Source organism: Armigeres subalbatus, chromosome 1, assembly GCF_024139115.2.
Source record: "Armigeres subalbatus isolate Guangzhou_Male chromosome 1, GZ_Asu_2, whole genome shotgun sequence".
Lineage (NCBI taxonomy): Eukaryota > Metazoa > Arthropoda > Insecta > Diptera > Culicidae > Armigeres > Armigeres subalbatus.
Window position 1 is genome coordinate 290940376 of NC_085139.1, and position 25762 is coordinate 290966137.

Genomic DNA, 25762 nt, shown 5'->3' on the forward strand with positions numbered 1-25762 from the left:
TGTGTATTTCATTAAGTTCTATTCGAAGCGTTCTGCTATTTTACAGAACACAAACGGGAGAACATAACCTGTGGAGTAGCATAATGAATATTTCAATTGAACAACACAATTGTTGAAGTAGAATTTAATATTTCCGTATTTAAAGAATTTTGCATAATAGGTGGTCCGCTATTCCGCGGAAATTCAGTAGAAGTTGTGAATTTTCAAGAGGACATTGATGTTGTGAGAAAACTCCCGTGTTCATAGGAGGGAAACTCCCGCAAATACTAATGAGGAGTTTTCGTGGGAATTTTGATTTGGATTGGATTTGGATTGGATTTGGATTGGATTTGAATTGGATTTGGATTGGATTTGGATTGGATTTGGATTGGATTTGGATTGGATTTGGATTGGATTTGGATTGGATTTGGATTGGATTTGGATTGGATTTGGATTGGATTTGAATTGGATTTGGATTGGATTTGAATTGGATTGGATTTGGATTGGATTTGGATTGGATTTGGATTGGATTTGGATTGGATTTGGATTGGATTCGAATTGGATTTGGATTGGATTTGAATTGGATTTGGGTTGGAATTGGATTGGATTTGAATTGGATTTGGATTGGACTTGAATTGGATTTGGAGTGGATTCGGATTGGATTTGGATTGAATTTGGATTTGGATTGTATAGGAGGCACTATTTTTTTTTAATTTGGAGAATTTCTTTTCCGAAATTCATAGAATTCCTTTTCCAAAATGCAGGAACACGGATTTTTTTTCCGAAATTCGGAGAACGTCTATTAAAATTTGGAGAATATTTTCAGTGAATAAAAAAGAGAGTTTCTTATTCGAAATTTAGACTCATTCAAAATTCTGAAAATTTACCAAAAATCGGTACTTTAACTTCATAGAATTTCTCATCTGAAGTTCGGAGAATTTAGTATTCAAAATTTGGGCTCATTAGAAATTCGGATTTTTTTCTGATATTCGAAGAATTCCTTTCCTGAAAATCGGGTAATTTTCTCTCCGAAACACTGATTTTATTATCCGAAATTGAGAGAAATTTTCAAATGAAATTCGGAGTATTTCTATTCGGAAGTCCTGAAAATTATTTTTCAAAAATAAAAAAAAAGTTTACAAATTTTCGAATTTTTCCGAAATTATAAGAAAAATTATAAGAATTTTATTCTTCGGAAAAGTTCTTCCGAAATTTGAAGGGTTTCTTACAAAAATTGGGAAAATTTCTTCCGATTTGGGGTATTTCATTTCCGCAATTTGGAGAATCTTTTCGATTTGGAGATTTTTTTTCCAGAGTTCGGAAATTATTTATCCAAAATATCGAGAATTTTTTTTCCAGATTTTGGCATCATTTGTTTTTTGAAATTCGAAAAATTTCTTTTCCGAAATCTGGAAAATTTCTTATCTGATTCCAGCATTCTTCCGAAATACGTAGAAAATTTTTTTTTCTTTTAATTTAGAGAATATTTGTAAATTTGTTTTACAAATATTCTCTAAATTTAGTGAAATTCTTCCGGAATTCAAAGAAAGTCATCCAACTGGAAAAACTTCTTACCATTTCCGAAAAATGTATTCAAAATTCGAAATAGATTTTCATTTAAAATTCAAAGAATTCCGTCCGAAAGAAGAAAAAAAATGTTTGCGAAATTGGAAGATAAATCTCATCCGAAATTTAGAAGAATTTTTTTCCTAATTTCGAAAAAATAATTTCTTTTGAAATTCAAGAATTTCTTTCAAAATTCAAGTCCAAAAATTCATTTCAAATTTTAAATTAAAAGAACTTCTTCTGAAATGCGAAGAAGAGCTCCTACCGGAAAATCTCTCAAAATTCGAAAAAAAAGCTTACGAGTTTCGAAAAATTTATTACGAAACTAAAAATTCTTTAATCTGGAAGATTTTTTTTTACGAAATTCGGAGATTTTTTCGCCGTAGCACGGAGAACATTATTTCCAAAATTTTTCCAAAAAAAGTTTTTTTTCCTAATTTGAAAAATTTAGAACTTTTTATTTAAACTTCTTATTCTAAATCCGAAAAATTTCTTTTCCAAAATTCGGAGTTTTCTTTCTGAAATCCGGGGAATTTCTTTTACAAAATTTGAAGAATTTCCTCTTCAAAACACTTTTCTATTTTTACGAAGATCAAAGAATTTATTTCTCGAAAGTCGATTTTTTTTCGAAATTCTGAGATTTTTTGACGTAGGACTTACGTCTCTCTTTACTATACCGGGTGTCATTTCAAAATATTCAAATCGACCGCGTTACGCTGTGTTGAAAGATTTTAAACGCTCATAGCATTCGTCTCAGTGGACGAATTTCTGCGGTAAGCCCCTCAATCGACAGATTTCAAGTATGCCTTCCATGTCCATGCTTGATAAGACCCGAAAAACTTGTTTCAATAGGCATGAAACTGTTTTCAATGAAAAACATTGAGATCAAGGGAACCTATAAATATGGGTACCGCATAATTATTGCATCATTCCATTACCACGTTCTCATTGGTGCAGACACCAGCGAATGAGCAGCCGCTGGGTCTACCGAGAAGCCATAAAATAGCGCAACGCGATTTTTTCCTTTCATTCTGACCGGGACAAGCGAAGCAACCGCATCATCGATTGAACAGCACTCACACCTTTTAGCATGGAATGAAGTCATCGAAGTCACCATCATCAGCCGAAACCTAGCCAGTACAGCAGCAGTCCACCCTACAGACCCGACAAAGCAGCAATGCTGAGCAGATACCGGCAGCAGCAGCAGAGTCCAGCCGAGACCGGCCGGCATCGATGATGAGCCGAGACAGGCTGAAGAAAAGCCACATGACGCAGCATGTATGTCCAAAAAACAAACGGTTCTTCAGAGAGCCAATAACAGAGATCAATATCAATGCTTTCAATACCCTTCGGGTTAGAAATTGTACTTGGGTGTCAAATCCAATATTCTAGAGATAAAATTTTATGCGTGATTTTCATAAATAGCGTCAAAACTAACAGTGGATATTTTTTCTGATTTAACCGCGAAGTGGACGAAGGACTTCGCTTGACCATGCCTTTAAAGATTTATAAGATGTCTCTCACATAATCTTATTTGGATAAAAAAAAACACCGATAACAGCTCAAACATTAATAAACTATCAATCGATTTTTCATCAAATGTTGGATTTTTTGGCATTGATAAAAAAAAAATGTAGATAAACATTGTTTGATACTGATCGCACACAAAGCGAACGTGACTGAATGATCGTACCATGTTACCAATTCTAAATCTTATCACCCGAAATCCCATGTCCGGGTGTTTCCTTCCTTCTACTACTAACAATGTTGTCTCAGAAAAGAACACGTACTTCCCACCTGAACTGCAATTCTAAGCTCGCTTGCCCGGCTTATTGGCATGTATCTAGCGAAAAGTCCCGTTAGGAAATAGACGCCAGCAGCGAGCAACAAGCGTAAAAAAGAAGAAGCCCTTCTCGAACGCGTTGATGATGATGACGCTTTGGCTGACAAAGAAGCGGGATACAAGACACTAGCTGATTGGCCCACCAATTGGGAAGCAGAGAAGATTCAAAATAAGGTATAAAAGAAAAGTGCATTCGCTCGCAGAACATTCAGTCTTTTTTATACCATCACTAGAAATTCGCGGTTATTTGAAAAGATCGTTTTCTTACTTTTTGCACTTAGCCGAAGCAAACAGTCTTTTTCAAGGCTCTAAGAGTTAAAAATAATGTTCTCCTTCAGTCGCTATCGCACGGATTAGAAGGCTCTTCAGTGGAAGGGCTGAGATACAGTCTACATCCCCTGCTGAGCCAACTTGTGGTTTATTTCAGGCAGTCCTTCAGTGGGAAGGTTGCCACTGTCGAGGCTAATATTTCGTGACCGGACAGATACTTCCTGAATTTTTTATGATGATTCTTGTTCGAGGTAGATTTGATTTCTGTGTCGGTTTGATGAGAAGATTTTGCCAAGGAATGGTATACAATGCCGATTATTTATCCAAAATAGTTGATGTGAGAAATTTGGACATATTATGTATCTTAAAGGCATGGTCAACTCAAGTCCTACGTCCACTTAGCGGTTATGTCACAGACATTACCCACTGTTCGTTTTTTCTACCTCTTTTCGCTCCGGATCTTGCGATGACGTTTTCTATTTCGCCCTCTTAGGGGTGATTCGCTTAGCGTTAGTGGGTACACGTTTAAGGGGGAATAACCGGTAATTTACCAAATTATTCCACCTTTTGGGTACTGCATGCTAAGTCTCACAAAAGTATATTGTAGTTAGTTTTTTTTTGTCTCGTATTTATTTAAACAAACTTTAAGGTAGTTAGTAGGCTTATTGTTGTCGTATTCGGTAACACTTCAAAAATATCTGCATTGCTAAAAGTGACTTGAGGAAGCCGGACGGAATACGACGGAAGACTTTCGATGTAGCTTTGATCCAATGGAGGAGGATTGTCGTCATGTACTGAGCGGAAGAAGCTGGCAAACAAATTTGCTGTTGTGTCAGGTGATTGGGAGGAAGGCGTACGATAAGTGACGTCAACAGGGATATTGTTCGACCCCTTCCGTTTTGTAATGTAGGCCCAGAACGATGAAGGATCATTTTTCAAATTTGCTTGAAGGCTTTCCATGTACTCACGGAACCGGCAATGCTGCATACGAGTATATTCTTCTTCAGTTAATCGCAGATTAGCCGCGTTCACTGTTTCGGAAGAACTTCTTCCTGCATTTCCGCAGATGATTGCGAAGATTCCGGAGCTGTGGCGTCCACCAGGGTTGATTGTACTTCTTAGATGGTCGGCAAATTTTGACCGGCACGTTTTCTTGGATGATCTGTTCGATGGTGCGATAGAACGCGGTAACAGAGTCGTCGATTGAGGCATAATTCATAACATGATTCCAGTCCAGGGCAGCAATCCGTGCATTGACGATTTGATAATCACACCTGTTGAAGTCGTAGTCAACGGTAGATATTGGCACTGATCTTTCATCGCGAGAACGGACGTCAACGGTTAAAACTAATGGCTTGTGATGAGGGTCAATTTTTAAAAGAGCAGATGGCGACTCGAAGAGATCTATGATGCATGGATCGCTTACGAACACCAAGTCAAGAAGTTTGCCGTTCGCGTTCAGAAGATCATTGATCTGATGCATTCCGGAGGATAACAAGGACTCTGATAGGGCAAGCTCCTGCTCAGTTGACGCGTTGATAGGCAAGTAACCGTTAATTTCATCATCGAAATGCCAGACTAGATTCGGCAGATTGTAATCTCCAAGGCAAACAATGACGTCGCAGGGATCGGCACGATTCAGTATCTGGCTAATAGAATCCGCGTGTTTCATGTAGATATCAGGGCAGCTGTTTGGGCGAATGTAGATGCAGCTAACGTAAAGCGAAAACTGAGGCAGAATAATGCGAACAGTGGCTTGTTCTAGGCAATCACAATCGACGAGGTTCACCGAAATACACTGCAGTTCCGATTTGACAGCAATTAGTACGCCGCCACCTCTACGGAGATTACTATTTTTTTATTCGAAATGCGAAGAATTTAATATTAATTTTTTTTCGAAGTGTGAAGGGGTAACTTTTTAAAAATTTGAAGAATTCCTTCCGATTCTCGAAGAATAATTTTTCTTGAGATTTAAGAACTTTTTTCCGAAATAGGAACAAAGAATTTCTTCCGATGTTAAAAGAAAATTGTGTCGTAAAAAGATCTCTCGCATTTTGAAGAATTTCTTTCGAAAAGCGATGAAAACTTTCTGATTTTTTAAATGAAATTTGAATAATTTCTCCTTGAATTAGTAAAAATCTAGCCCAACATTTGAAAAAGTCGGATTCCTCCGGGAATCCATGACGGATTCCTCCGGGAATCTCTGGCGGATTCCTCCGGGAATCCCTGGCGGATTCCTCCGGGAATCCCTGGCGGATTCCTCCGGGAATCCCTGACGGATTCCTCCGGGAATTCTTGGCGGATTCCTCCGGGAATCCCTGACGGATTCCTCCGGGAATCCCTGACGGATTCCTCCGGGAATCCCTGACGGATTCCTCCGGGAATCCCTGACGGATTCCTCCGGGAATCCCTGACGGATTCCTCCGGGAATCCCTGACGGATTCCTCCGGGAATCCCTGACGGATTCCTCCGGGAATCCCTGACGGATTCCTCCGGGAATCCCTGACGGATTCCTCCGGGAATCCCTGACGGATTCCTCCGGGAATCCCTGACGGATTCCTCCGGGAATCCCTGACGGATTCCTCCGAATCCTGACGGATTCCTCCTGAATCCCTGACGGATTCCTCCGAATCCCTGACGGATTCCTCCGAATCCCTGACGGATTCCTCCGAATCCCTGACGGATTCCTCCGAACTCTGACGGATTCCTCCGGGAATCCCTGACGGATTCCTCCGGGAATCCCTGACGGATTCCTCCGGGAATCCCTGACGGATTCCTCCGGGAATCCCTGACGGATTCCTCCGGGAATCCCTGACGGATTCCTCCGGGAATCCCTGACGGATTCCTCCGGGAATCCCTGACGGATTCCTCCGGGAATCCCTGACGGATTCCTCCGGGAATCCCTGACGGATTCCTCCGGGAATCCCAGACGGATTCATTTGGGAATCCCAGACGGATTCCTTCGGGAATCCCTGATGGATTCCTTCGGGAATCCCTGACGGATTCCTTCGGGAATCCCTGACGGATTCCTTCGGGAATCCCTGACGGATTCCTTCGGGAATCCCTGACGGATTCCTTCGGGAATCCCTGACGGATTCCTTCGGGAATCCCTGACGGATTCCTTCGGGAATCCCTGACGGATTCCTTCGGGAATCCCTGACGGATTCCTTCGGGAATCCCTGACGGATTCCTTCGGGAATCCCTGACGGATTCCTTCGGGAATCCCTGACGGATTCCTTCGGGAATCCCTGACGGATTCCTTCGGGAATCCCTGACGGATTCCTTCGGGAATCCCTGACGGATTCCTTCGGGAATCCCTGACGGATTCCTTCGGGAATCCCTGACGGATTCCTTCGGGAATCCCTGACGGATTCCTTTGGGAATCCTTGACGGATTCCTTTGGGAATCCTTGACGGATTCCTTCGGGAATCCTTGACGGATTCCTTCGGGAATCCTTGACGGATTCCTTCGGGAATCCTTGACGGATTCCTTCGGGAATCCTTGACGGATTCCTTCGGGAATCCTTGACGGATTCCTTCGGGAATCCTTGACGGATTCCTTCGGGAATCCCTGACGGATTCCTCCGGGAATCCCTGACGGATTCCTCCGGGAATCCCTGACGGATTCCTCCGAATCCCTGATGGATTCCTCCGAATCCCTGACGGATTCCTCCGAATCCCTGACGGATTCCTCCGAATCCCTGACGGATTCCTCCGAATCCCTGACGGATTCCTCCGAATCCTTGACGGATTCCTCCGAATCCTTGACGGATTCCTCTGGGAATCCTTGATGGATTCCTCCGGGAATCCTTGACGGATTCCTCCGAATCCTTGACGGATTCCTCCGAACTTTGACGGATTCCTCCGAATCCTTGACGGATTCCTCCGGGAATCCTTGACGGATTCCTCCGAATCCTTGACGGATTCCTCCGAATCCTTGACGGATTCCTCCGAATCCTTGACGGATTCCTCCGGAATCCTTTGACGGATTCCTCCGAATCCTTGACGGATTCCTCCGGGAATCCTTGACGGAATACTCTGAATCCTTGACGGATTCCTCCGAATCTTTGACGGATTCCTCCAGAATCCTTGACGGATTCCTCCGAATCCTTGACGGATTCCTCCGGGAATCCTTGACGGATTCCTCCGAATCCTTGACGGATTCCTCCTGAACTTTGACGGATTCCTCCGAATCCTTGACGGATTCCTCCGAATCTTTTGACGGATTCCTCCGGGAATCCTTGACGGATTCCTCCGGGAATCCTTGACGGATTCCTCCGGAATCCTTTGACGGATTCCTCCGAATCCTTGACGGATTCCTCCAGAATCCTTGACGGATTCCTCCGAATCCTTGACGGATTCCTCCGAATCCTTGACGGATTCCTCCGAATCCTTGACGGATTCCTCCGGGAATCCTTGACGGATTCCTCCGGGAATCCTTGACGGATTCCTCCGGGAATCCTTGACGGATTCCTCCGGGAATCCTTGACGGATTCCTCCGGGAATCCTTGACGGATTCCTCCGGGAATCCTTGACGGATTCCTCCGGGAATCCTTGACGGATTCCTCCGGGAATCCTTGACGGATTCCTCCGGGAATCCTTGACGGATTCCTCCGGGAATCCTTGACGGATTCCTTCGGGAATCCTTGACGGATCCTTGACGGATTCCTTCGGGAATCCTTGACGGATCCTTGACGGATCCTTGACGGATTCCTTCGGGAATCCTTGACGGATCCTTGACGGATTCCTTCGGGAATCCTTGACGGATCCTTGACGGATTCCTTCGGGAATCCTTGACGGATTCCTTCGGGAATCCTTGACGGATTCCTTCGGGAATCCTTGACGGATTCCTTCGGGAATCCTTGACGGATTCCTTCGGGAATCCTTGACGGATTCCTTCGGGAATCCTTGACGGATTCCTTCGGGAATCCTTGACGGATTCCTTCGGGAATCCTTGACGGATTCCTTCGGGAATCCTTGACGGATTCCTTCGGGAATCCTTGACGGATTCCTTCGGGAATCCTTGACGGATTCCTTCGGGAATCCTTGACGGATTCCTTCGGGAATCCTTGACGGATTCCTTCGGGAATCCTTGACGGATTCCTTCGGGAATCCTTGACGGATTCCTTCGGGAATCCTTGACGGATTCCTTCGGGAATCCTTGACGGATTCCTACGAACTTTGACGGATTCCTTCAGGAATCCTTGACGGATTCCTTCGAACTTTGACGGATTCCTTCGAATCCTTGACGGATTCCTTCAGGAATCCTTGACGGATTCCTTCGAATCCTTGACGGATTCCTTCGAATCCTTGACGGATTCCTTCGAATCCTTGACGGATTCCTTCGGGAATCCTTGACGGATTCCTTCGAGGAATCCTTGACGGATTCCTTCGAATCCTTTGACGGATTCTTCCTTCGAATCCTTGACGGATTCCTTCTGGGAATCCTTGACGGATTCCTTCGAACTTTGACGGATTCCTTCGGGAATCCTTGACGGATTCCTTCGAATCCTTGACGGATTCCTTCGAATCCTTTGACGGATTCCTTCGAATCCTTGACGGATTCCTTCGAATCCTTGACGGATTCCTTCAGGGAATCCTTGACGGATTCCTTCGAATCCTTGACGGATTCCTTCGGAATCCTTGACGGATTCCTTCGAATCCTTGACGGATTCCTTCGGGAATCCTTGACGGATTCCTTCGAATCCTTGACGGATTCCTTCGGGAATCCTTGACGGATTCCTTCGGGAATCCTTGACGGGTTCCTTCGGGCATCTTTACCGGATTCCTTCGGGAATCCTTGACGGATTCCTTCGGGAATCCTTGACGGATTCCTTCGGGAATCCTTGACGGATTCCTTCGGGAATCCTTGACGGATTCCTTCGGGAATCCTTGACGGATTCCTTCGGGAATCCTTGACGGATTCCTTCGGGAATCCTTGACGGATTCCTTCGGGAATCCCTGACGGATTTCTTCGGGAATCCCTGACGGATTCCTTCGGGAATCTCTGACGGATTCCTTCGGGAATCCTTGACGGATTCCTTCGGGAATCTCTGACGGGTTCCTCCGGGAATTCTAGTCGGGCTCCTTTGAGAATTCTAGTCGGGCTCCTTTGAGAATTCTAGTCGGGTTCCTTCGAGAATTCTAGTCGGATTCCTTCGGGAATACCAGCTGGATTTTTTTTTGATATTCCAGTAGATTTTTTTTGGGAATCCCAGTCGGATTCCTCCGGAAATCCCAGTCGGATTGCTCCGGAAATCCTAGTCTGATTTCTTCGAAAATCCTAGTTGGTTCCCTCATAGTCGGATTCCTCCAGGAATTCTGATTAGATTCCTCCGGGAATCCTAGTTCTAGGGAATCCTAGTTTTTTTTTATTCCAAACCTTGCTGAGTGAAGGAAAAAATTTCCGTCAATTTTGACTTATGGTTTTATCACTGTTCTGCTCGTACCCAGAATTCAGAATACATGTTGGGACTTGATGTGTGTGATGATGTGTTTTTCGTTTTCGTTTCGTTTCGAATCGTTTCGAAACAGAACCAAAAATCGTAGTCAGACTTGTTCCAGAAATGGCCAACAACAAGTTTCTTCGATGTGATCCCAAAATATCACAAACTATGGAAATATGGATATCAAATTTCAGCATTTTGCAAGACAAGTTTTGAGGCCCTTGGGGAAGCTCTTGGTTCGAAGGCATAAAAAACGGCCATTTTCAAAATGTCACAAACTATGCAAATGGGTATCAGACTTCAGCATTTTGCAAGACAAATTGGATTATGACATCCAGATATGATTCTAGCCATATTGGCAACCCTGAGGTCAGTTCCGAGGTCCTTGGGGAAGTCTCCGGAGGCATCAGAATCGGTAATTTTCAATGTATCCCAAGCTATGGCAATGTGGGTATCAAACTTTAGCATTTTGAAAGACAAGTGAAATTGTTACTATGCCGGGCCGGTGCCCAAAGGGTCGCATCGAAGAAACCTGTTGTTGGCCATTTCTGGAACAGGTCTCACTACGATTTTTGGTTCTGTTGTATCTTGAAAAAAAAAACTTGTTTCTTGATTGCCCATGGTGATAGCTCGAGAACTACTGGATCACCAATACAGTTGTATATAGAACCAAGAGTTGCAGGCTGGTCGCTGTATATTTGTATCAGTATCAGTAAAAAAGAAATTCGAACAAATAACGATGTACATACTTGATAGGATTTGAACAAAGAGAATTTAAGATTTAAGAGAAATTATTTATTTATTAGTTTTATGATTTCTCGACGAATCATGAAAAATGGAGCAACTAGCAATACCCTGGGCATTAAAAGGCAACGGAACTTCTACAGCTTCAAAACTGACGAGCACCTTCGCAGTCGCCGAATCGTCCGCAGTTGAGCATTGCAGCCACAATTCCGATGGGAGAAAAGTAGGATGAGAAATGCGAAATGCATGAAACTTACGTTGAAGATTCGTGGTGCAGTTCAAAACAGAAGCTATTTCGATAGAAGAGGAACTAAACCGGTGAGCACGTTCCAATTCTGTACTTTCAATGTTTATTGCATTGTTTATAAAAACAAATAGATTCTTAAAAAAATACCACTAAATACGTACAGGGCATCGTTTGCTTCCATTGCCGCGGATATTGTGGGAGTCCCAGGTATCCGGTAGTTAGCAACGGTGGCTCTTCTCGACCTTCTATTCCCTGAATAGTTAGTACGAATAAGGGCGTCCTTGTGAAGTTTTGCTGTACCTGTTATGAACAACTAGTCATCCCATTCCCTACACTCTCTGAAGGAACTTTTCTTGCTTCAGAAGTGAATCCTTTTTGCAGTACTAGTCTTCATAACAAAAAGGGCACCATAACGGAGCATGAGATCTGATCAAATTATTCGTAGTACTATTTGACCAACACTCCCAGCTGAATGAGGGATAGAGGATGACAAACACTCACACACAATCATGAAAAATGGAGCAACTTTGCACAAATCCGTGTAAAAACAGAAACGGGTGTAGTTCTTCTTCAGTGGCTCTACCTTCGTATTGGAACCTGCTTTTAAACCAATGTTCTATTTGCATTTCCACAGTTATTAATAGAAAGTTTTCTTATGCTTGGCATCGTAGAAAATGTTTGCCACCCTAAAACATCCTTCACCGGATTGGTAAAACATCTCCTTTGCTTGCAAGGCCAACTGGAAATCCCAGTGAGGTTGTTTGACTATAGGACAATAGATTTAATTAGATTTAAGTTGATTAGCGAGGCTTTAGAAATGCATTTAGCTGGCTTTCAACATATTTTCCGATAAAAGTGCATCAAACAAATTTGATTTGTCCATTAATGAGTATGGTGGGCTGGTGGCGGCTATTTCAATATTTATAGATCGGTTAGCATACCGGGTACTGTAATGGAATTCTTGCCCTTTTCATTTGAATTACGAGGATGAATAACATTGTAAGGTTGTGTCACCTTTTGTAAGCCTGGGTTGTTGTTTTAATGTCAGTTGAGGATCGTAGAATGTCGTGCGCTAATTGCAACATATCCTTGGAAGCGAATCAGAATTACCACCATCGAAGGTGACAATGGGTCTGGGGGTGAGAATGAGTCATCGCTCTCACCTGCAGCCTGGAGGTCGGATAGAAAAATCGTTCAAAAAGGCCCTTTATATTTTAGTCTTCTTGTCCTCAATTTGTTTTACAAGCATTCTAAGTAGTTGAAACAGTGACCCATTGTCACCCCCGACGACGGTACAAAGTTCAATATGAATACCGTTAAGTATCAAAGTGTGACCGCTAAAATAAGTCCGTAGGACCAAGTTAGGGTCGGTTCCAATATGTATTGTATATAAACGAATGAAAAATACTCGCTGCACTATGACCACCTGTTGATTCTGCTCCGAGGTAGCACCGCCCGCGCAGTGTTCTAGGAGAGGGTATGAAACTCATGATGCCTCATGATTTCATTATTTGATTACGCTGTGGTGTGTTGGTCGGATGATGTTTTCCTCGTTTATTCGTGGTTTCCGGCCGTTCGGTGGCATTATTTAAGGCAGGTGAAATATAATTATAATTTATTACGTTTTCGTGCCTCCATGCCCGATCGTTTGGTACCAATATATTTTATGATTGTTGTTCTTCGAGGAATGCGAATTGTTCCTAAGAATTGTAGTTTCGGACGCTCAATCTAAAATCACAATACCAAAAATTGTTTGTAATTAAATACTGTAAAAGCTTGCTCATCCCAATTTACTGGCTCATTTATTATTATGCTCGTTTTAAAATGAAAATTGATTGGAAGACTATAACCAAGCACCCTCGTAAAGGAATACACCTTAAAAATCATTCGACAGCAGAGCTTTCGCTTTGCAGCTCCATGAACAAAGATTGTTGACCAGTATTGCTTTGAAAACAAAGTTCTTTGGAGAGCATACTAATAAAAGTGAGAAGCCACTCTTCGAGTGGTCGAACCGGTGTGGAAAATAAGTTGCAGATACCATCGAACCAAAGATCAAAGTAACGTAAAAAGGTAAATTCCTTCTGCAACCACTGACCACATACCGAATTACCATTATCAGGACAGGATATCATTCGTGGAACAACAACATGATGGCCTTCGAAATTCAGTTTGTAGTCCATCTATGATTTTTATCAATATTTGCTCTCCCTATCCCGGCGGACGCTGGATGGAATATCGAATCTTCAGCACCGCAAACAGACTGGTCTTCGGAGAAGCATACGTCGTTTCTGTAATCAAAAGGTGTGTAAAGAGTAAATATTTGCTTGGTTGTTAGCATGCCAGGATTCTGCTCGCACCGTTCGGGTCCTTTTCATGCTATTACTTCCAATCAGTGAATTTGAGCGGAATGAGTTTAACATGTCGGAACCCATCCTAGCTTAAGTCCCAAGGCGAGGGTGCGAATTTCCGTGATTGAATTATTCATAAATATGGAAAAATGGTTTCAGAAGAGGGTCCGCCTGGAACCCTTTCCCGGTCGCAAAACGCCTGTTCAATGTTGCCTTATATCTATAATGTGATAAATGTGAGGAGGTTAGAAAAGTATTGAAAAAACAGGCGAAAAGGTGTGGCTCGGCCACACATAACGAAAGAGCAGACACGAAATCTGCAAGCGCTGGACTGGATTCCGGCAGGACATCGCAGCAGTGGCAGACCCAGGGGCTCGTGGTGATGTAGCCTCAATAAAGAAATCAAGGTCTAGGCTACAGCGAGCAGCCGTCCAGGTTGGAGATCTTTTACGTTGGCCCTATGTAGGCCTAGCGGTGCTCAGGATACATGAGTGAGTGAGTGAATCATTCCTTAACCATTCCGAGTCCTATCTATTCACACAGATTCATCCAGACAAAATTATTGATTGATTCAGCCACAGGACTCAAGCAGTTTCATGGATTTTTTATCATTAAATTTCATCAGATGTTGTTCTTCAAGAATTTTAAAATATTTTGTTTTACCAAGGTTTATTTAGGGACTCTTGTTTTCTGCAACATGCCCAGATTTTGTTACAATCCATCTCAAAGGTTCGTTAATTTCCCAACAATAGGAATAGCTAAATGGTTTATCAACAAGTATCCGAAGAGTGTTCTATCTGGATTTTAAACAATTAATTTGTCATTAACCATTAATACAGAACTCTTTCAATTGCTGTTATTAATTATTTTGTGGAAAATTTTGTAATTGTTTATTGGTAATATTGATTCATATATGGAAATTTTGTATTTTTTCTGTGGAACAATTGGATTTCTTCAAGGAAAATGATTCTTTTATAATTGCATTTTTGCTTTTAAAAGTGCTAATTTATTTTGGTTTTGTGGAAATTTCGAAATTGTTTATGGAAATTTTGCATTATTTGTGGAAATTTAATATTTATTTATTCCTCATACCCTGATTTCTTTAATATTGGCAAATTCCTATTTTTTTATGGTAAACATATCATAATGTGTTCAAATTGAGTTCAGTTTTTGTTATGCACTTCTACATCAGGTACCCCCTGAGACCAGCAAAGGTTCATGTACCCCAGGTTGAGAATCGCTGCTGCAAGAATCTGCAAGAATATATTTCATGCTTCTGAAAGAATGCTTTTCAGGATTCTGAAAAATTGCGCTTCAGGCTTCTGGAAGAACCCTTTTCAAAACCCAACAAACATTTTTAGCTGGTTTTTTAGCTGAAGAAGCATTTTTTCGGCTTCTAATGTTTGTTGGGAATCCTTTTCAGGATACTGCAAGAGCCCGTTGAAAGATTCTGCAATACTGCTCTTCAGGGTCTTGCATTATTCTTCAGGATTCTGCAAGAAGGATGCTGCACGAACCCGTTACAGTACACTGCAATAATGATCAACAGGATTCGGGAAGAATCCTTTACATGTTCTACAAGAATCTTCTTGTGATTTCCAGAATACATATACATATAGTACAACATTCTAGCAGATTCTTGCAACATTCTGTAGAGGATTTTGAGTAATCCTGTTGAGGGTTCTTGTGAAATGTTGTAGAGGATACTTGCAAAAACTTGTGTTCTTGCAGAATCCTGTAGAAGATCCTTTAGGGGATTTTTTTTGGAATTCTGTAGACGATTCTTTCAGAATCGTCGAATTCATTGCAGGATCTTGAATTGGATTATTGCAGAATCCTGAGAAGATTCTTGCAGATTCCTAATGAATATTCTTGCAAAATCCTGAAAAAAGAGAAGATTTTTACAGAATCCTGGAAAGGATTTTTTCAGACTTCTGTAGATGATTTTTTGGAAGATTCTTGCTGAATTCTGTAGAAGAATCCTGCAAAATGTTAGGTGGTTCTTGCAGAATCCTGAAGAGGATTGCTGCAGAATCCTGAAGAGGATTATTGCAGATTTTTACGAGGATTTTTGCAGATTCCAGAAGAGGATTCGTTTTTGCAAAACTTTGTAGAAGATTTTTGAAATTTTAGCAGAGGATTCTTGCAGAATCCTGTAGAGGATCTCGAAAAGGATTGTTGCTGAAACCTGAAGTGAATTCTTGCAAATTCTGTAGAAGTTTCTTGTAGAATCCTGTTGAAAATTCTTACAATATTCTGTAAAAGATTCTTGCTGCATCCTGTAGAGGATTTGTGCAGAATCCTGTTGAGGATTCGTGCAGAATCCTTACGAGGATTGGTAAAGAATCCAAAAGAAAATTGTTGCAGAATCTTGAAAAGAATTTATGCAGAATCCAGAAGAGGATGCTTGCCAAATCCTAAAGAAGAGGATGTTTGCAGAACCATGAAGAGGGTTATTTTTCCTGTAGAGGATTCTTGCAGAATCCTGTATGGGATTCTTGCAGAATCCTGTATGGGATTCTTGCAGAATCCTGTATTGGATTCTTGCAGAATCCTGTAGGGGATTCTTGCAGAATCCGGTAGGGGATTCTTGCAGAATCCTGTATGGGATTCTTGCAGAATCCTGTATTGGATTCTTGCAGAATCCTGTATTGGATTCTTGCAGAATCCTGTAGGGGATTCTTGCAGAATCCTGTAGGGGATTCTTGCAGAATCCTGTAGGGGATTCTTGCAGAATCCTGTAGGGGATTCTTGCAGAATCCTGTAGGGGATTCTTGCAGAATCCTGTAGGGGATTCTTGCAGAATCCTGTAGGGGATTCTTGCAGAATCCTGTAGGGGATTCTTGCAGAATCCTTTAGGGATTCTTGCAGAATCCTTTAGGGATTCTTGCAGAATCCTTTAGGGATTCTTGCAGAATCCTTTAGGGATTCTTGCAGAATCCTTTAGGGATTCTTGCAGAATCCTTTAGGGATTCTTGCAGAATCCTTTAGGGATTCTTGCAGAATCCTGTTTATTGCAGAATCCTGTAGGGGATTCTTGCAGAATCCTGTAAGGGATTCTTGTAGAATCCTGTAAGGGATTCTTGTAGAATCCAGTTTCTTGCAGAATCCTGTAGGGGCTTCTTGCAGAATCCTGTTTCTTGATGAATCATGTAGGGGATTCTTGCAGAAACCTGTAGGGGGTTCTTGCTGCATCCTGTAGAGGATTCTTGCATAAACCTGTAGCGAATTCTTGCAGAATCCTGTAGGGGATTCTTGCAGAATCATGTAGAGGATTTGTTTTCCGGGCTTCTTGAAAAGAGAGTTCCAGGCCTCTTGAAAGGAGGCTTCCGGGCCTCTTGATAGGAAGCTTACCGGCCTCTTGAAAGGAGGCTTCCGGGTCTTTTGAAAGGAGGCTTCCGGGCCTCCTAAATGCAGGCTTCCGAGCCTCTAGAAAGGAGACTTCCGGGCCTCTTGAAAGGAGGCTTTTGGGCCTCTAGAATGAAAGGTCTTCCTCTAGGAAGGGGCTTGAGTCTCTTAAAATGAGGCTTTCGAGCCTTTTGAAAGAAGGTTACTGCCAGGCTTGTAAAATGTCATCTGCATGTCATTTGACTAATTTGTCCATAACTTTTTTTCAGAAGCCAAATTTACTTCATATTTTTGGATGTACTCATAACGCTTGAGTAGGGCTATATTTTTGTCCAAGGGTACATTGCTCTAAATATAACATCTAAGGCTGGAGAGTGAAAACTTTCCAAAATGTCACGTGTCATTTGACATAATGTCATTTGAATGACATTTTGCCTCCCACGCCCCAGATTACATATTTACAGCAATGTCTTATTAGACAATGTTGTAGACACAATTAAGGGCTATAAGTTCGACATACCTCAGGAGCCGATAGCCAACTTCTGAACATGTTCTGGAAAAATTATACAAATGAATGCAAATGACATTTTACAACACTGGTTACTGCGCTTCTTGAAAGGAGGTTTCTGAGCCTTTTGAAAGAAGGCTTCTGAGCCTCATGAAAGAAGATTTCCGGCCTTTTGAAAGGAGATTCTGTAAGGAATTCTTGCAGAATCCTGTTTCTTGCATAATCCTGTTTCTTGTAGAATCCTGTAGGGGATTCTTGCTGCCTCCTGTAGAAGATTCTTGCATAATCCTGTAGTGATTTCTTGTAGAATCCTGTAGGGGATTCTTGTAGAATCATGTAAAGGATTTGTTTTCCGGGCCTCTTGAAAGGAGGCTTCCGGGCCTCTTGAAAGGAGGCTTCCGGGCCGCTTGAAAGGTGGCTTCCGGGCGGCTTGAAAGGAGGCTTCTGCCTGAGCAGCACAAGTCAGACTAAAAAGGTTGCAGCAACTTGATGGTGACCAAATCTAGTCGCATATCCGTTGAAGTAACCTATGTGGGGCATATGTGCTGCTAGGGTGGGCCTCTTAAAGGGAGGCTTCTGGGCCTCTTAAAGGAGGCTTTTGGGCCTCTTGAAAGGAGGCTTCTGGGCCTTTTGAAAGTAAGCTTCCGTGCTTTTTAATAGGAGGCTTCTGGGCCCCTTGAAATAAGGCTTCTTGGCCTCTTGAAAGGAGGCTTCTTGGCCTCTTGAAAGGACGCTTCTGGGCCTATTGAAAGCAGGCTTCCGGACCTCTTGAAAGGAAGCTTCGGGCCTTTTGAAAGGAGGCTTCCGGGCCTCTTGGAAGGAGGAGTCCGGCCTCTTGGAAGGAGGCTTCTGGGCCTCTAGAAAGGAGACTTCCGGGCCTCTTGAAAGGAGGCTTTTGGGCCTCTAGAAAGGAAGGATCCGAGCATCTGGGAAGGGGGCTTCCGAGACTCTTGAAAGGAAGCTTTCGAGCCTCTTGAAAGGAGGTTACCGCGCCTCTTGAAAGGAGGCTTCTGAGCCTTTTGAAAGAAGGCCTGAGCCTCTTGAAAGAAGATTTTCGTGCCTCTTGGATGGAGGCTTGCTGGCCTCTTGAAAGGAAAAGGAAAAAGGCTTCCAAGCCTCTTGAAAGGAGGCTTCCAAGCCTTGTGAAAGGAGGCTCTGAGCCCGTTGAAACGAGGCTTCCAAACCTCTTGAATGGAGGTTACCGCGCTTCTTGAAAGGAGGCTTCCGGGTCTCTTGAAAGAAGGTTTCCAAGCTTCTTGAAAAAGGCTTACAAGCCTCTAGAAAGGAACTTTCCGAACCACTTCAAAGCAGGCTTTCGGACCTCTTGAATTGGGGCTTCTGGGCCTCTTGAAAGGAAGCTTCTGAGCCTTTTGAAAGGAAGCTTCCAGGCCTTTTGAAATGAGCTTCTGGGCCTATTGAAATGAGGCTTCTGGGCCTCTTGAAAGGGGGCTTCTGGGCCTCTTGAAAGTAGGCTTCTGGGCCTCTTGAAAGAAGGCTTTTGGGTCTCTTAAAAGAAGGCTTCCGGGCCTCTTGAAAGGAGGATTTTGGGCCTCTTGAAAGGAGGTTTCCGGGTCATTTGAGAGGGGGCTTGTGGGGCTCTTGAAAGGGGGGTTCCGGGCCTTTTGAGAGGAAGCTTCCGGGCCTTTTGAAAGGAGGCTTCCAGGCATCTTGGAAGGAGGCTTCCGGGCCTCTTAGAAGGAGGTTTCGGGCCTCTTGGAAGGGGGGCTCCGGGGCTCTTGAAAGGGGGCTTCCGGGCCTTTTGGAAGGAGATTTCCGGGCCACTTGAAAGGAGGCTTCTGGGCCTATAGAAAGGAAGGTTCCGAGCCTCTTGAAAGGAGGTTACCGCGCCTCCTGAAAGGAGGCCCTGAGCCTTCTGAAAGAAGGCTTCGAACCTCTTGAAAGAAGATTTCTGAGCCTCTTGGATGGAGGCTTGCTGCCTCTTGAACGGAAGCTTCCGAGGCTTTTATAAATGAGCATTCCGGGCCTCTGGAATAGAGGCTGGACCTCTTGAAAAAGGCTGCCAAGCCTCTTGAAAAAGGCTTTCAAGCCTTTTGAAAGAAGGCTTCCGAGCCTCTTGAAAGGAGGCTTCCAAGCCTTCTGAAAGAAGGCTTCCGAGCCTGTTGAAAGGAGGCTTCCACGCCTTTTGAAAGAAGATTTCCGAGCTTCTTGAAAGGAGGCTTCCGGGCCCCTTGAAAGGAAGCTTCTGGGCCTCTTGAAAGAAGCATTCCGTGCCTTTTGAATGGAGACTTCCGAGCCTCTAGAAAGGCGACTTCCGGGCCTCTTGAAAGGAGGATTCCGAGCCGCTAGAAAGGAAGGTTCCGGGCTTCCGAGCATCTTGAAAGAAGGCTTCTGAGCCTCTTGAAAGGAGGCTTCCGAGCCTCTTGAAAAAAGGTTACCGCGCCTCTTGAAAGGAGGCTTCCGAGCCTTTTGAAAGAATGTTTCCAGGCTTCTTGAATAAAGGCTTACAAGCCCCTAGAAAGGAACTTTCCGAACCACTTCAAAGCAGGCTTTCGGACCTCTTGAAAAGATGCTTCTGGGCCTCTTGAACGGGGGGATTCTGGGCCTCTTGAAAGGAGGCTTCTGGGCCTCTTGAAAGGGGGCTTCTGGGCCTCTTGAAAGTAGGCTTCTGGGCCTCTTGAAAGGAGGCTTCTGTGCCTCTTGAAAGGTGCCTTCTGGGCCTCTTGAAAGGAGGCTTCCGGGTCTTTTGAGAAGAGGCTTTCGGGCCTCTTGAAAGCACGCTTCCGAGCCTTTTGAAAGGAGGCTTCCGGGCCTCTTGGAAGAAGGTTTCCGGGCCTCTTGGAAGAAGGTTTCCGGGCCACTTGAAAGGAGGCTTCTGGGCCTCTAGAAAGGAAGGTTCCGAGCCTCTTGAAAGGAGGCTTTCGAGCCTTTCGAAAGGAGGTTACCGCGCCTCCTGAAAGGAGGCTTCCGAGCCTTTTGAAAGAAGGCTTCCGAGCCTCTTGAAAGAAGATTTCCGAGCCTTTTGGATGGAGTCTTGCTAGCCGCTTGAAAGGAAGCTTCCGAGGCTTTTATAAATGAGCATTCCGGGCCTCTGGAATGGAGGCTTTCGGACCTCTTGAAAAAAGGCTTCCAAGCCTCTTGATAGGAGGCTTCTAAGCCTTGTGAAAGGAGGCTTCCGAGCCTGTTGAAAGGAGGCTTCCAAGGCTTTTGAAAGAAGATTGAGCTTCTTGAAAGGAGATTTCAGGCCCCTTGAAAGAAAGCTTCTGGGCCTCTTGAAAGAAGCCTTCTGTTCCTCTTGAATGGAGACTCTGAGCCTCTAGAAAGGCGACTTCCGGGCCTCTTGAAAGGAGGCTTGAGAGCCGCTAGAAAGGAAGGTTCCGGGCTTCTGAGCATCTTGAAAGAAGGCTTCTGAGCCTCTTGAAAGGAGGCTTCAGAGCCTCTTGAATGGAGGTTAACGCGCCTCTTGAAAGGAGGCTTCCGGCCTTTTTGAAAGGATACTTACCCGACTCTTGAAATGAGACTTCCGCGCCTCTTGAAGGAGGCTTCCGCGCCCCTCTTGAAAAAGGCTTCCGGGCCTCTTGAAAGGAGGCTTCCGGGCTTCTTGAACGATGCTTCCGGGCCTCTTGAAACGAGGCTTCTGGGATTCTTGAAAGGAGGCTTCCGGGCTTTTTGAAAAGAGGCTTACGGGCCTCTAGAAAGGAGGCTTCCAAGCCTCTTGAAAGGAGGCTACCAAGCCTCTTGAAAGTAGGCTACCAAGCCTCTTGAAAAAAGCCTTCTGAGCCTCTTTAAAGGAGGCTTCCGGTTCTCTTGAAAGAAGGCTTCCAAGCTTCTTGAGAGGAGGCTTACAAGCCTTAAGAAAGGAACTTTCCGAACCTCTCCAAAGCAGGCTTTCGGACCTCTTGAAAAGATGCCTTGAAATGAGACTTCCTGGAACTTTTGAAAGGGGTCTTCCGGGCCTTTTGAAAGGGGATTTCCGAGCCTTTTGAATGGCTTTGATTGTTTGATTTACTGATCGCCGTGAATATTATTCTCATGACAAAGTTTTTGAATTAAAAAAATTACACAAATATTAAAACTTTATCTATACCCGATCAGGAATGCATAACAAAATTATTACTCAATTGTATTAATTGTTGTTATTTGAAACTACGTGTGTTATAATTAGATAATTCGATTAAAATGTGTCTTCGATCAGTTTTATTTCATATCAAAATTATAACAACACATAACAACATTAGTTACGTATATGATGATTTATCGACTGCAATTTTGATTTTTTTGGAGTTTTTCTTGGCATGCAGTCTTAATTCCAGAGTCAAAACAGGGTTTTACTACTGTCCGAAGTTTAGGCAATTGTATTTTGCCTTCTTCAATTGAATAAACTGCAGCGAATTCTGATGTCAATATTATTGTCGGCGTAGCACTAAATTAGAATTCGGAAGTCGAACCTTTCGAACCGAACTTTTTTCCGAAGTTTTTTCTGTCAAACAAATTGATGCGTTGTTTAGCGCATCTTTAGGTGAATCCAGCGCACTACTTCCGAAGTTGTGTAAGTTGCTTGTATCTGGAGAAAAATCCAACTTCGGTATGAAAAGCGTACTAAATTTGTTCCGGATAGACAATATTGACGGTAATTATCGAATTACTCATTCAACGCCTACTTCTCAAAGAACTATCGCCAAATTTTGACTCAAATACATTTCGGCAAATTTTCAGAAAATCATTTCAGAAAATCAACGTTCAATCAGCGTAACTTAATTTCTCTTCAATGCGTGAAAATCTTGCAGTGAAAATCTCGTTCCGTTTTGTCCCGCTCTATAAAGAAATGGATAGTTTGGTTCTCTGTTCCATATTTTATTTATGTTAATTTAGGAAATTGAATGAAGTTCCTGAAACTCCTAGTAGCCAAAAATTTGGGTCATCATACAATATAAATTAGTTATCTAAGACATTCATGTAGACTGTTGTCAGATGAATTAGATAAATAAATAAATAAATAAATATGCTCCGCTTAGGGCAATACTTTATTTTTTTATTACTTTTCAACGCATTTCACAAATCTAGTTATGTATTGTTTGATAGTTTTAAATGCATTGATTATGAGTTGTCATTTGAAAATATTTCAAATCATGCAACAAAGCTCTATGAAAAGTCATAAACAAATGAATTTCAACAAGTGCCGGGGTAAAACGCTCCATATTGATATGCATCACAACAAAGAGGTTATGCCCCTACGTGTCTGTCATTATAAAATCAGCATTAGTGCATTTGAATAGGTTCATTCTGATTATTTGGGACAAGTTATTTTGTTGCCCAACTGAGTATTCCAGTGCAAGTTTTGCGAATAGTTAATGCAGCGTCGCTCCATAACGCTGATGAATCAAACATTGAAAATAACATCGAATCACTACCTTATCAATTTTGCTTTTATATCTATTAAGTACTACACAAATGCTTCCACATTTGAATAGTATGATGGTCTTTAGTTAGTTATAGATTTCTAGAAATGAAACGGGGGCGTTTTGTCCTTTTTAGGATATAATTCGAAGCGAGGAAATCATCAGCAAACTCGAATACCATGCTGCTCCATGTAAAACACCAAGGCAACCGCCTTTGGCAGCTGCCCGAGCGTCCGAAATACATTCTCCTGCCTCAATGTAAACATCCTAACCAACAAAACATCATTGCACTAATTGAGTTTCATTTTCCTCGTAAAGGTGCTTGAACACAAAGAGCGGGTGATTTACGGCAAAAACCGCAATAAACACGTTGCATTTCGGTGCTGGTAATTTTCCCCTGCTGCAAGCGATTTCGATTCATTTGGAATTCGAATTGGATGCTTTTCTATTGATCCGGTGCGGAGCGTGCTTTGTGCCTAGTAATGAGCATCAAATTGAGCATAAAGCACGTTTTCGGACTGCTTCGTGTCAAAATGCCCATCGAAGCCCATTTCATCAGTTCATTACACACAACAGCATTTCGATGAATATTCCAGCAGCAGAGCGGACCAATACCTTTGATATTGCCCGACTGATTCTATCAATGTCAACGACTGTGGCAGGAATGAAATGGAGCATTGGCAGAAACGATAGTAATCTGTTAATTTCCTCGCACTATCTGCTCTGCTTTGCCGTTTCCCTCCTTTTGAACCCATTCCTCACTAATGTCATACTTGGAATCACTGGAGAGTGAGGACCACGCAGTTCATTAACTATTTAACATGGGTTTTAGCTTTGGTCAGCCAGCATGATCCGTTTGTTCTCCTTCCAAGCAACATAGACGAGGAAAGTTCGCACAACGTTCCCGACATGAATGCCATCTGAAACTGAAATATTATGTTGTGCGGCTTTACAGAGCCCGACAGCGGCAGACATTCCACTTTGATTGTATCTCATCCCGTTCTCCTTTCCCATGTGTTTGGTTTTAATTTCCAGGACGCTTGCAACCGAGCACCAGGCACCGAGACAGCCTCCACCCCGGCGAGGAGGAGTGTGTTCAACATGACGGCCACTGCGATAGACTACGACTACCTTATCAAATTCCTTACCATCGGTGATTCCGGCGTTGGGAAAACGAGCTTCCTCTATCAGTACACAGATGGTGTGTTCCATACGAAGTTTATCTCGACGGTGGGGATTGACTTTCGCGAGAAACGGGTGGTGAGTATGATTGGGTTCGGGTTTTTATACGTTGGTTGAATTACCTTATCGTGTGAATTAGTTTCCTGTTTATTCTTGAATTTCCGTTGAAAGCTTAGCTGCAAAAGGGTCGCTTACTTCATGGATATTATGAGTTTTTCCGCCTGTCATGATTACATTAGTAACAAATTCACTCTCAACCAACATCCCCGATTATTTACTAAACGTATCGGCAATGCCAGATTTTAAAGGAATTTCAACCCAGTTTTCTCCATATTCTCTTCCAGCTGTATAACTCAAATGGCATCAACCACCGGGTACACCTGCAACTGTGGGACACGGCCGGCCAGGAACGTTTCCGCAGTCTAACCACTGCCTTCTACCGCGACTCGATGGGCTTCATCCTCATCTTCGACATCACCAACGAGCAGAGCTTCCTCGACGTGCAGTGCTGGATGGAACAGCTGAAACAGCACGCCTACTGCGAGGACCCGGACATCATCTTGTGCGGCAACAAGGCCGACCTAGATCACAAACGGGTCATCAGCGAAACGAGGGCCCAGTGTTTGGCCGACAAGTACCGCATCGAGTACATTGAAACGAGTGCGTTCACGGGGCACAATGTGGCCACTGCCGTGGAACGGCTGCTCGACAAGGTCATGAAGCGGATCGAAACCATTGTGCTGAGTTCCACGATACAGGCCCGGAGGGGTGTGCCGAAGTTGTTTGTGGACACGAAGAGCCCTCCGGTGAAGCTGGAAGAAGCGTCCGATACGGAAAAGTCGTCCGGATGTAGGTGTTAGATTAGGATTGTTTTGTAGCACGTTCAGCGATTCCATGCGGAATTGCTGATCATGAAAACCATTTGTGAATCTCTCAAGGAACGTTTCCTAGACAAATTTTGACTATTGTATTGAGCTTTTATACGAGAAACACGATTGGCCACTTCTGGTCATTGACCGTTGGTCAGTCACATTGTGAATTGTTATAAACAAATTGATGTTGCATTTTTATTTGTTCGTAAAACGAGAACCAAAACCGAAGACCTTTGATACCAATTTGTACAGTTGGTGTTTGTATTATGACGAACGTGTGTCGAGACGATAGCAGCCAAACACAAATTGTGAGTAAGACAATATAAACGTTTGAAATGAAGCAAAGTTGAGAACCGAAACCAGTATTGAATGTTGACTCCATAGATGTATACATATTAAGAAATGTTGGTAATATCAAATCTGTCAGATTTTATAAGAATTGTTTCATTCGTCACAGTTGATGACAGTCCCGAGGTTTAGGGAAACGATGTCTGAAAACATTTACACACGTGCTAATTAATTGCGATGTATGTGATAATCATACTAATAAGGTAAAGAAGCCCCGGTAATTGATTCCAGCACACGAGCACATTTAGAACATCTTTTTCGAAATTGGTGCCGCTTTGGTGTCCGGCTATCAATGCAGCACGGTGCTCTTATCTCCAAACTCATTTGGAGAAAAAAAAATAATAAAACGAACAGACACTAAATAGTAGGCTTTGCCAGTGTGATAAGACTAAACGGAGACCGCCTACCGTTTCGGGGGACGTGCTCGGCTCTAATCGTGGCACGCAGAAGCTCGCCTAATTTGAGCAAGGCAACATCCATACGTCGCGCGTTGTTGGTTATTCGGTTTCGATAGTGGGACAGGCGCAATAATGTCAACCAAAACCACGAAGGTCAAGTTTAACAAGTCGTCCTGCTACTATTGCAACGAGTGGTTCGAAAACAATGAAATCGAGGTGAGTTCTGTTGCAATTAGTGTAGAAATAAACCGATAAAGGCAGGCGGCCACATGCGTACATTAGTTTTAAGTAGGTTGCGAAACGAAAG

General features: G+C 43.2%; 2 protein-coding genes across 5 annotated transcripts in view; both read left to right on the forward strand.

Moving 5' to 3' along the window:
• The window catches only part of LOC134207710 (ras-related protein Rab-27A), a 97784-nt gene extending 72636 nt beyond the window's left edge, over positions 1-25148 (forward strand). For all 3 annotated transcript variants that reach the window (XM_062683537.1, XM_062683535.1, XM_062683536.1), the window contains exons 2-3: positions 23691-23915; positions 24182-25148. In XM_062683537.1, the coding sequence (XP_062539521.1) occupies positions 23757-23915; positions 24182-24697 (675 nt within the window). In that variant the 5' untranslated portion in view covers positions 23691-23756 and the 3' untranslated portion in view covers positions 24698-25148. The remainder of the gene's footprint in view (positions 1-23690; positions 23916-24181) is intronic.
• Positions 1-25762, forward strand: part of LOC134207709 (TNF receptor-associated factor 5) — a 114851-nt gene that overhangs the window by 72555 nt on the left and 16534 nt on the right. The window contains exon 1 of one of the 2 annotated variants that reach the window (XM_062683529.1): positions 25457-25671. The exons of the other annotated variant lie outside the window; for it this stretch is intronic. Coding sequence (XP_062539513.1) covers positions 25588-25671 — 84 coding nt within the window. The 5' untranslated portion in view covers positions 25457-25587. Of the gene's footprint in view, positions 1-25456; positions 25672-25762 lie in introns of those variants that run through there. 2 annotated transcript variants of the gene reach the window in all.